The sequence below is a fragment of the Rhincodon typus genome, chromosome 7, assembly GCF_021869965.1.
Source record: "Rhincodon typus isolate 14 chromosome 7, sRhiTyp1.1, whole genome shotgun sequence".
In the NCBI taxonomy this organism is placed as follows: Eukaryota; Metazoa; Chordata; class Chondrichthyes; order Orectolobiformes; family Rhincodontidae; genus Rhincodon; species Rhincodon typus.
In genome coordinates this window covers 21,861,726-21,874,093 of record NC_063338.1, presented here as the reverse complement: position 1 = coordinate 21,874,093, position 12,368 = coordinate 21,861,726, and the positions used below count along the sequence as shown (strand labels likewise).

General features: G+C 40.9%; 1 protein-coding gene across 4 annotated transcripts in view; it reads right to left on the bottom strand.

The window, feature by feature from the left end:
- Positions 1 to 1,178: 1,178 nt before the first annotated feature.
- Positions 1,179 to 12,368, bottom strand: part of LOC109913330 (atypical chemokine receptor 3) — a 37,004-nt gene continuing 25,814 nt past the window's right edge. For all 4 annotated transcript variants that reach the window (XM_020512828.2, XM_048598865.1, XM_048598864.1 and 1 more), the window contains one exon: positions 1,179 to 5,799. In XM_020512828.2, the coding sequence (XP_020368417.1) occupies positions 4,670 to 5,767 (1,098 nt within the window). In that variant the 5' untranslated portion in view covers positions 5,768 to 5,799 and the 3' untranslated portion in view covers positions 1,179 to 4,669. The remainder of the gene's footprint in view (positions 5,800 to 12,368) is intronic.

Sequence of the window (12,368 nt, the reverse complement as noted above, 5' to 3'; positions counted from 1 at the left end):
CGCATTAGGAGGTTGATGTAAAAAAAAGACTGGTAACCTTATCAGAAAAAGAAGAAAGTCAAGGAAACTAAAAGAGGGAGGAAAGACACAAGATTAATCCTGCACTTTAAATACAGGACTGTCACAATCACTACAGACACTGCTTCCACATCCATATTCAGTTTGCAAAATTGAAGATGATTGACAAATCAAGGGGGGATAAAACACAGTAAAACATAAATAATGGGGGTTAATTCATCATGCTTCTCTCCATCCATCCCCTGTCCATTTGTTTTCCTGGAACAGGCACATTGCCCGTACAAAGTAGGCTTCCAGCAGTGACCTCACTGTTCAATGTGTACCAGGCAAAACTCCAGAAAGACTATCGCACTATTTGAAGATGCAGTAAGGGACATTAAATGGCAAGATTTACTCCAAAGACTGGATTTAATGATCCATTGAAAAGTTCAGTCAAAACAGAGTTAAATCTTTCAGACCACCTGCTCCACCAGAGCCCCCACCCCAACCCTCACCACCCCTTTCTTTGGAGGAATTCCAGCTTCTATTTTCCAAAGACTTTCTTAAGACAGTTACGGAAAATGATGCTAAGTGGTGTAACCCTAAACCATAATTTTTTATCTGTTAATTCCCCTCATAAGAAATCTTCCCTACTGTTTTTAGTGAGATGAGAGGCCGTCAAGCGTATAACTGGAATTCTTACACTCAGGTGGCAACACCAATAATCTCTTTAAACAGACTGTTGTTATAATAATAGTAGTATGGAGTTATATGGTGCCCTAAAATACCCCACCATCCTCCTCAGCAGCATGAGCAAACAATAAAAGTTAGAGTTCCTCTTAAAAATTATATTTTGTTTTAATTCAATTCGATAATGATACATTTACAAACCATTCTCAAAGATGAAATAATGAAGGATCACTTTTGTAATCCAACATTGCTAATGGGAAGCTAGATTCACAGGCAGCATATTGCAGGAAATCTGCACCAAATGTTAGAGGGCTAGGTCAGAGATTGATATATTCTTGCATATTATAACATAGAAGAAAATCTCTTGGAGCTTGTACTTGACAAGATGGGATTCATATTTGCATGGGTAGCCAAAATGAATTTAATATGATGCTAGTTCTGTTTGTAAGTATGCAATAATTCTGTAAAACTTGACAAGGCATTTACAAAGATTAATTGCTGTATTGTATTATTTATTGAAAGACCACTGTGATACTGTATGAGACTGGTACAGTTTATACATTTTAACATCAATGCAAGCCGGACGTATTGATACATTCTCGGTGCGACTAATACCTTTACATTCAGAGATGTTTTATTGCAGGAAAACCTGTTTATCTCTGCAATACTGTTTAATGAAAACAAAGATTGATTATGAACTGCTAAACTGCTACATGGATAGTATAGTATAACATATTAACTATATTGAATATCATGGTTGCTAAAACCTGGGCTGTTTTCAACAGAACAGCTCAAAACCAAAGTTCCTCTTTGCAATCTACATTGTGTTTTCAATACATCTGAAATCTTGGTCTGGATTCCAACTTGTGTATACCCCAGAATCCATTATTCCAGGTATGATAAATCTTCTGAAGGTTATAGCCTTTAGTTCACTCTGGTTTGTCCAGATTTCCAAACTGAAGCCACATGAGCCCTTTGATTAGATACTAAACTGAAAGACAAATCTTAGGCATGTATAATTCTACTTGCAAAGGTACAATAGACTTTACAGTGTACTGTTTTCAGCTTTTTGGTTATGCACAGCAAATGTGACAAATAATGGAATAAAACCTGGCACCACTAACAGAAAACATAATCCAACTCCTTCACAATTGCAGCTGGAAGATTTGTGCTGTACAATGTGCACTTCCAAAAATATGTCAGTGCAGTGATTCAGGTGCATAAAAATTAAGAGCTATGAACTTTTGGTATCAGCTTTGTGGTACAAGACTGTGCAGCAAACAGAATCCAGGCCCTTCCCAATAGGGAATAAATCAAAACTGGGAGTCAATATTTTATGTGTCAGGAATCAAACTCTAAGAAAATCAGGGCTTCCATTTATGTGCAGTGTTTCAGAACCTCAGGTCATTCCAAAACTCTTTGCAATCAACAAATTACTTTTGAAGTGTAATCATTGTTGTATTGTAAAAAATATGTCAACCAATCTGCACAAAGCAAGGCTCTGAAAACAGTAATGAAATAATGAGCAGATGATCTGTTTAAATGACGCTGCTTGAAAAAACAGATTTTAGACAAAATAGCAGGTAAAAACCCAAATTCTTATTTGAACAGCACCATGGATAATTTACACCCATTGAGGGGTAAGCCCAAGTCTCAGCTTAACAGTTCCTCTGAATGTCAGTGTCTCTAACAGTGCAGCACTCCCTCACTATTATACAGAAGTGTCACGTAGACTGCATGCACAAGAGTCAGAAGTGTGGCTTGAATCCATGATCTTCTGACATTGAAATGGGGGTGCTATTATCTCAGCCACATCTGACACCTTAGGGAGGTGTGTTTTTCTTTTTTGCTTTGGAGCATACTTGAAGATGACCTAGTCCTAGAATCATACAGCCCTAGCTGCACAGAGGGTGACCATTCAGCTATAGTAATCCAGTTAGTCCTATTCCTCTATAGTATCCTCAGAGTTCTACAAGTTTATTTCCTTCAAGTGTCCACAGCAATTTCCTTTTGAAATCATTGATTTTCTCCACTTGTACTCTCCTCTTTAGCAGTAGGGGTGATTGAAGCATAAGGTTATTGCCAACATTCATTACGCAACATATTTACATCTCCAAGGAGACATAAATAAAATTAATTTCCGAGTAAGAAAGCAAGCTCTTTCAGCCAAGGAATGTTGTTGAGTAAGTTACCAAAAAAGCCATTGAAATGAACAGTTCATGTTACTCACAGCAACAGTCAGAACTTGCATTTATGTATCAACTTTAAGCAAGTAAAGGTTCCTTGAACATGTCAAGAGGTTTAAGGGGTGAAAAGGAAGCCAAACCAAAGAAGAAAATGTTAGGAGTACCAGCTGAACTCCGGAGTAGAGGGTTTTGCTGAGGGAACGCTAGGATAGGCAACCTTAATGGCTGAAAGCATGCCGTCATTGATTCTGCAAAAGGTTGCAGGAAGCACAAGAACATAGAACGTAGAACAGTACAGAGAAGTTGAGACTAGACGAAAAAGGACACAAGTAGAGTTCTAGATCTGGACTAGGTGAAAGCGGTAGGCAGGAACATTTCCATGGAATTATTGAACTGCAATGATGACAGGATTACATTTAAGGAATTCTGGGAGGCCAGTCACATAAGATATGCATAGTGGTTGAGTTGAACAGTGCTTGATGTGGAATAGGAAACTCGAGGCAGGGTTTTAAATGAATCTAGATTTATGGTACCAAATGATGAGAGACTGGCCAGGGGAACATTGAGGAAAATGAGTTCGGTAATGACAAAGGAGGGTTCCAACAGCACATGAGCTGTCATGGAAATGGAACAAGCAATATTTCAGAACCAGAAATAGGCAGTCTTTCACCTTAGGTCAAATTGGATATTGCATCATGCGCATGTTAATGTGTGCAACAACACTGTCGACAAGAAGCATGATGGGAACAGATTATCTCCCTGCTCTTTTAACTGCAAAATGGAAGATGACACCACAGGAATATGGAAAATCATAGATGCAAAGACATGGTGAGAATTATCATTAAATTTCACCTGGGATGTAATTTTCTATGCTGGTGTTGTTTCAACATAAAAGGCCCTATTTTAATTCTGTACAGAATGATTGATTTTTTACATTAGTTAAACTCATTTAAAATTTTCTCCACAGCGTTTTTTTTGCCTTAAGTGGAACATTATCATAATTTTAAAAACAGAATAATAATAGTGATAGTTACCATAGTCCCGTAAGACTGCTCTCTCAATCGAGAGAGCTGACCTGGCAGTGAACTTAACCTGAGGATCACCACACCGTAGGTGAAGAGTGGGGTCAAGACCTCAGCTGGTGCAGGAATTGAACCCACATTTTTGGCATAACTCTGCCTTGCTAACTAACTGTCCAGTCAGTTGAAGTAACAAGAGTCACAAAATAATTATACAGTGAGGTTTAACTGAAATAATGATAGTGGTGTTCCTGTGGCACAGTGGTAGTTTTCCTACCTCTGAACGAGGAGGTCTGGGTTCATGTCCCCCCTGCTCCAGAGGTGTACAATAACATCACTGAACAGGTTGTTTAGAAAATATTTACAAATGTGAAGTCAGTGTAGTACCACCATGCTCGATATAAACTCTCTCATTGCTAGGTAGGAAATGGTCAAAGAAGAAGATTTAAACAATAGTCTATATCCCTAGGACATCTGACCTTGGGCCTGTCTGAAAAAAGTTTTTCATTTGGCCTTATCGTAATTAGTTTTGGGGCATATTTGTGCACAATAGGCTCATTAATTCTACATCAATTTGCTAAATCCTACAAGCTTGGAAGTCCAAATTCCCCCAATTAGAAAAATGTTTGCACCCAAAATACTGTACAGAATCCATTGAATATTTAAACATTTGGCTACAATAGCAATTATACAACTTAATCAAGCATTGCACTTGCTATTGCAGTTTAATAGATGTTTGAGACTGTAACGCTTCTGCTCAAAAAAGTGAAGGTTATATTAAGCGACTGCCTCCAACATGGAGCACTCTGTTTCTGTGGTGTCCTTAAGTCTCGTTATACCAGACTTGGCAGAGTATTTGACAATGAAAGCTTTCATGAGATCATATCTATAATTTTTATTGATGAAGCTATAAAGTATGGGGTTGGCACAGCAGTGTACTAGGGATAGACACTGAGTGACATGGAAAGCAGTGTATATGAAATTTTCCAGTTGACAACTGAAAGATAAAAGGTTTAGAAACCACAAAAAATCAAGAAATAGAATTGAGTGATAGGGGAGCCAACAGATAAGGAAAATAATCACGTAAGCAAATATTATCTTCCGGCTATTTTTTCTTTCTGGGTCACTTGTGACTGGAATGGCTGTTGCTAGTAGAAAGTAGAAAATTGCAATTATGGTAAATGGGATAATAAAGCCTATGATGATGCAGATCATTTCCATCCCAGCCATCCATTCTCTGAAATTTTCTTCAGGATAAGCCAAGTGGCAAATGGGTTCATCTTGATAACTGTAAGTCACTTTCAAGAAGAAGAAATCTGGAAGAGATATGAGAAAGGCGAAAATCCAAACAAACATGCAGATAATCTTACGGATCAAATCTTTCTTACGGTCAATGGAATCTCGGAACCACACCATTGATATGTATCTGTCCACACTCATGCACGTTAGAAAGAAGATGCTCCCAAATAGATTGACACTGAAGATGAGGTGAGTACTTTTGCACATAAATTGCCCAAATGGCCAGGTGCCATGCTGAATGAGAGATGTGACCCAGAAAGGGAGAGTGACGACCACACACAGGTCTGCAACGGCTAGGTTCAGGATGTAGAAGTGGGTTTCGTATCTTGATCGCTTTGCCTTCACGTTCACGTAGACCACCACAATGTTGGCCACCAAACCAATGACAAAAATCAGGATATAAAAGAAAGATATAGTGTGCAGCATCGCATTCTTAGAAAAATTGTGCAGACAGTGGAAAATCTCCCAGGTCAAACAATCAGAGTCATTTACACAAGTGGTCCAGGTCTGGTTCATTGCGGTTATGTTTTGTTCATCCCAGTAATCCCAGAGGGTGATTAAATCAGCAGCTGTCATGGTGATCAGATATGATCAGATTTTAGACAGATCTGTAAAAACAAAGAAAAGTCTATAAGATTTCATCTTTTTGATTCACTGAAATAATTTTATCTGCTTAGCTCAATTACCAGCATTCCTCAAATATAACTTCGTATCCCCTTCTGCAAGGAAAGCTGACAAGAGGGATGGAAGGAGTGATAATGTAGTATATAATCATGAACTGACCCCCAAAAATACATAAACAACTTTTATTATCTCACCAAAACATGTCTTTAGCCAGATCAGTGCAATTAAACAGTTACATCAAATTTAAATCTGAAAGATAACATAACATTAGGTTCATAACATTCCAGAAAGCAGCTAGGGAAACAAGATGCTTTCATTAAGCCATGTCTCCAACTCAACTGAAACACTTTACTAAATGATTCTCGTCAATTTTCTTAAGGCTGACTTTTTTCACTTCAAAAAGAAATCCCTTAAATTTCTGTACCCTTTCTAAAAAAAATTCTCTGGATGTGGGTGTTACTGGCAAGTCCAGCATTTAATCCTGATCCCTGATCCCGAGTAGATTTAACTGAATTGCTTGCCAGATCACTTTTGAAAGGCAGTTAAGAGTCAAGTATGTTGTGTGGAACTGTAATCACATATAGGCCAGATTAGTTAAAAACAGTAGGCTTTCCTCCAAAACGGACACAAATGACTAAGTTTTTTTAAGACAATTTAACAGCTTCATTATCAATTTTGTTATCAACTATATCTTTCCTGATTTCTTTTAAAAAATGAACTTAAATTCTCAGACTGCAATTGTGTGATTCGAACACACACACTCTAAATTATTGGTTTGGGTCCTCTTGACTCCCAAGAATCTTCCAATATTACTATTGCCTTAAAGAAAACACAAAATTGGTTTCATTAGAAAAATAGAGTACAATGTTTCCACAGTAGTTACAGCAGAACAATTGCTTCATAGTATGTTTTGTTTGAGCATGTTAAATTGGTAAATTTTCATCTATTCTGTGTCAGCTTTGGCTCAGTTAGTAACATGCATACTTGTGAGTCATAAAATCTAGGCTCAAATCCCACTCCGGAACTCAAGCACAAAAATCGAGGCTGGCACTCAATTGCAATTTAAAGGGAGTGCTGCAATTTCTTTTTCACTTCATTCATTGCTGACTAGATCAGTTATTTATTGCCCAACCTAAATGATTGGAAAAGGTGGTGGTGAGCTGCTTTCTTGAACTGCTGCCTTCCATGTGGTAGGTACGCCTATAGTGATGTTAGGGAGGGAGTTCCAGGATTTTGACCTGGTGATGGCGATAGAACGATTATACAATTCCAAGTTAGGATGGTGTGCAGTTTGAATGAGAACTTTCAAGAGGTGATATTCCCATGCATTTGTTGTACTATCCTTTAAGGTGATAGAAGTCATGGGTTTGGAAAATGCTGTTGGAAGAGCCTGAGTTAACGCAGTGTACCTTGTAAATGATAGACACTGCTGTCATTGCGTGTCAGTGGTGAAGCGGTGAATGTTGAAACTTGTGGATAAGATGCCAATCAAGTGGGCTGTTTTGTCCTAGATGTCAAGCTACGCTCATCTAGGCGAGTGGGGAGCATTCCATTGCATTCCTGACTTATGCCTTCCAGATGGTGGACAGGCTTTTGGGAGTCGGGACATGAATTACTCACTATAAGGTGTTGGTTAGCTCAAGTGGCTGCAAAGTGGTTTGCAAATCAGAGTGATGCCAACAGTGTGGGTTTAATTCCCACACTGGCTGAGGTTACCATGAAGGACTCGCATTCTCAACCTCTCCTTCACCTGAGGTGTGGTGACTCTCAGGTTAAACCCCCACTAGTTGTCTCTTTCTAATGGGTGAGTAGCTGACTTTACCTTACTCACTATCGAATTTCTAGCCTCTGACCTGCTGTTGTAAATGCAATACTTATCCTATCGTTTGTGGTCAAAGGTAATCCAGAAGTGTTGATAGTGGATAATTTAGTGATTGTAATGTCATTATATGTCAAGGGAAATGGTTGGATTCTTTCTTATTGGAGATGGTCATTGCCTAACACTTATATGGCATAAATGTTACTTGCCACTTATCAGCCCAGTCTGAATTTTGTCAAGGTCTTGTTGCAATTGGAAATGGACTGTTTCAATATTTGAGGAGTCATGAATGGTGCTGAATTTTGTGTATTCATCAGATCTTACGATGAAAGGAAAATTACTGGTAAAGCAGCTGAAAATGATTGGGTCTCGAACACAATTAAGGAACTCCTGAAGTGATGGCTTATAGATCAGATAACTGTCCTTCAAAAACCACAACCATCTTCCTTTGTGTCACGTATCACTCCAAACAGTGGGGAGTTTTTCCCTGATTTACAATGGCTCAAGCTTTGCTGGGATCATTGATCCTACACTCGGTCAAATGATGTCCTCATGTCAAGGACAGTCACCCTCACTTTCACACTTGATTTCAGCACTATTGCCTATGATTGGCCTAAGGCTTCTTACAAGGTTAGGACCTAAGTGGCTCCAGCACACTCCTAAATGAATGTCAGTGCCAAGATTATTACCAAGCAAGTGCCACTTGAAAACATGGTCAATGACATTTTCTGTTGCTTTGCTAATGCCTGAGGTAAAACTGGGACAGTAATTGGCCAGGTTGGATTTAGAATTAGAATTAGGTTTGACATTGAGGACAAAATAGGGATACATGAGTACAGTGAAAAGTGTACAAAGTTGCCATTTCCAGTGCCATCTTAGGCACAAAGGTGCCTAGGTACGAAAGTTTAGATGTAAATTTGAAAAATGAGGAAATTAAGTTAAAGGTTCAGATTACAATCCTTCTAAAGCAGAGAAAGTGCGAAAGACAAAAAACAGACAAGTCCGCACTGGGCTTCAACTCGGGTCTGTGCTGGTTTTCACCTCGAGGCTGGGAGTCTGCACTGGGCTTCACCACAAGGCCGGAGGTTCTTGGCTCCATGCTGGGCTTCACCTCAAGGCCTGGAGTCCTTGCTGGGCTCCAACTGGAGTCTGCGCTAGCTAACATGCCACCGCCGATGCCATCCGAGGATGGGAGGTAAGTAGAAAGAAAAAAAAACATGAAAAGAGAAAAAATGGGTGGGGGATTTGTCCTGCTTTTTTTGCACGGGATATATCTGGGCAATTTTCCAACTGCTGGGTATATGCCAGTTTTGTAGCTATACTGGAAGAGCTTAACAACGGGCATGGCTAGTTCTGAAGCACATGTCTTCAATACTATTGCTGGAATGCTTTCAGGGCCCGTAGCCTTTGCAGTATCCAGTGTCTCCAACTGTTTCTTGTTATTACATAGAGTGAATCAAACATGAAGACTGGCACCTGTGATACTGGGGACCTCAGGAGATCAAGATAGATCACCCACTTGGCAAATCTTGAAGATGTATGCAAATGCTTCAGCTTTGTTTTTTGCACTGATGTGCTGGGCTCTCCCATCGGGGGCAACTGGAAATGGCAGGGCTGCAGTGATTAGGCCTGATCAATTGTTTATGGGTTTGCTTGTCGCAGTCTATCGCTTGCTGCTTACTCTGTTTGGATTGTCCTGTGTTGCAGTTTTATGAGGAGGGCACGTTTTTAGGGATGCCTAGTGCTGCTCCTGTCATGCCTTTCTGCATTCTTTATTGAACCAGGGCTGATCACTCAGTTTGATGGCAGTGGTTGAGTGTGGGATTTACCAGCCACAAGGTTGCTGTTTGTGTTTGAGTACAATTCTGCTGCTGCTGATGGCCCACAGCACCTCATGGATGCCCAATCTCAAGTTGTTAGATCTTTTCAATGTCCATTCCATTTAGCATGGTAATAGTCTCACATAACATACTGGAGGACTGTGCAGTCGTCAATACTGATACTGTCATGAGCAGATGCATTTGCGGCAGACAGATTGATTAGGATGAGACAAGCATGATTTTCCTACTTTTGGCTCCTTCACCACCTATCACAGTACCCTTTAACATTCAACCAGCACAATCAGGAGTGATGCTGCTGAGCCACTCCTGGTGACCAACATTAAATCCTCAAGTGGTGTTCAACATGGAAGTGTGTTGCTGCATCAGTAGTGGTGGGCTGTAAGTGGCACTCAGCAGGAGATTTCCTTGCCTATGTTTGACCTGATACCATAAGACTTTAGAGGGTCCAGAGTCAATGTTCAGGACTTCCAGGGCAATCCCACTTGTGTTCCACTGTGCCAATGGGTGGTCTGTCCAGTTCATTCATTTTAACAGATTTGATAAGGGTTAGACACAACTTAAAAGTTTGCTAGACTGTTTCAGAAGGCATCTAATTATCAACCATAATTCTGTGTGTCTGGAGTCACATGATTGTCATATAAGCTACTGAGAGATGAAAATAAAAAGACAATTTACCTGTTTATTGCACTCTGGAAAGAGTTAAATATGAACACGTCACAGCAAACAGTGCACAGCATTCACAAATCAAAAAGGAACTAGATATTATTAAGGATCATAGAATGGTGAAGTGAAGAGATTTCTCAAGGGCAAACCAATAGATAAAGATGTAGAAAAGACTTTGGGAATTATTTCTAAAAGTCTGTGACCTTATCAAGCAAAATAGAAAAGACAAGTGTTCAAATGAGAGAATAAGTGTATTTAATATGGCATATACTATATCTGAGAATTTCAAGAGGAACAGATGTGCAGTGTAAGGGTACATTTCCAAATGTTTCAGTGCTCTGGCAAGCATACTGGAAATTTGGCTACAAGCCAAAATTTGCTTGGGTATGGTTCTTCTTTCATGAAAAGCAAAGCAATGGATTATAAAAAAATTGTTTGCCTGTGAATTGGGTGTGGTCCCAAATCTGCAGTGCCACAACGATGCCACCCGAAGGTTGCAGGAACAGCAACTCATTCCGCTTGGGAACCCTGCAGCCCAATGGTATCAATGTGGATTTCACAAGCTTCAAAATCTCCCCTCCCCCTACCGCATCCCAAAACCAGCCCAGCTCATCCCCGCCTCCCTAACCTGTTCTTCCTCCCACCTATCCCCTCCTCCCACCTCAAGCCGCACCCCCATCTCCTACCTACTAACCTCATCCCGCCCCCTTGACCTGTCCGTCCTCCCTGGACTGACCTATCTCCTCCCTACCTCCCCATCTACACTTACCTTTACTGGCTCCATCCCCGCCTCTTCGACCTGTTTGTCTCCTCTCCACCTATCCTCTCCTCTATCCATCTTCTACCTGCCTCCCCCTCTCTCCCTATTTATTTCAGAATCCCCTTCCCCTCTCCCATTTCTGAAGAAGGGTCTAGGCCCGAAACGTCAGCCTTCCTGCTCCTATGATGCTGCTTGGCCTGCTGTGTTCATCTAGCTCTGCACCTTGTTGTCTCGGATTCTCCAGCATCTACAGTTCCTACTATCTCTCTTCCTCATATGGTGTTGGCTTGCAATGTTTTATACTAAGAGGGTCAAACAAGTATGTCAGAGTTCTTTTTATCATTATGAATGAGCATGGTTATCAGCATTTCATGGAATATAAATCAAAGTGTCCTGTAAAAGAGTTAAAGCTAAATTTTATGGGATGGCTAAGACCGAACTCCTTGACAGCAGCCAATTAAGTGATGGCTGCCATCCCTAATATGGATGGTTGACTGCTCAATCACGTGCCAACAGCTTCAGCAGCAACACCAAAAGGGTGCACCTGCAAGCTGAGGGTGCAATGATGGCCCTGCACAATCCAAAATGGTTAAACTGGGATTGTGCAGACCAAGATGGCAGGCGTGGGCAATCAGGATGTGTGGGGAAGATGGTTGACTGCTGATCTTCAATGTCACTGATGCAGGGAAGGCCATAACCACCAGGGAGCCCCTCTCTGGGCCAGGTCTCAGCCGCAAAAGAAAGGGCCCCCACACTCTTACCTACTGGGAGGCTGCATGAGTCTCCGCAGGGAGCAGTGAAACCCACCCCTTCCCACCACCGCCCCGCCCCCATTCAATGCTGACAATAAGCTGGCAGAGGCGAGAAGTGGCCCTTAATTGGGCACTTAACTAGTTAAATGGGCCTTTGGTGGGCAATGCTTCTGCCATCTATCCTACCACTGGCAACATAGCATGGCAGTGCAAAAACACTTTGCTGATCATTTGTTGCTTTACTGCCCTTTTTTGACAATCTTCCTAACTCCCACCTGATCGCAAAGGAATGGTAAAATGCAGCCCTCACTCTATTTTAACAAAGGCCCAAATTTTTCATTGTGAGAACAGAGAAATCTGGACTTAAATCTGTATTAGGCGCCAGGACCCATCAGAAGTTCTGGCTCACACAGCGCACAATGTAATTGTTGATGAAGTTTAAACCTCTGATAGGCTGATTTGCATTGCTTAGGACACTACGTAGAAGTTTCCAATGCTGAGCTCAGGGTCAAAGACTGCAGGTGGATGAAGGGACTTACCTGATACTTAGCCAGGAAATGCTATGCTGGTTAATCTTTGCCTGGTGTAAATAAATGGCTCGATTAACCCTATTGACCTGAACACATCCCGACTGACCATCATGGGATAACAAGGTGTAGAGCTGGATGAACACAGCAGGCCAAGCAGCATCAGAGGAGCAGGAAAGCTGACGTTTTGG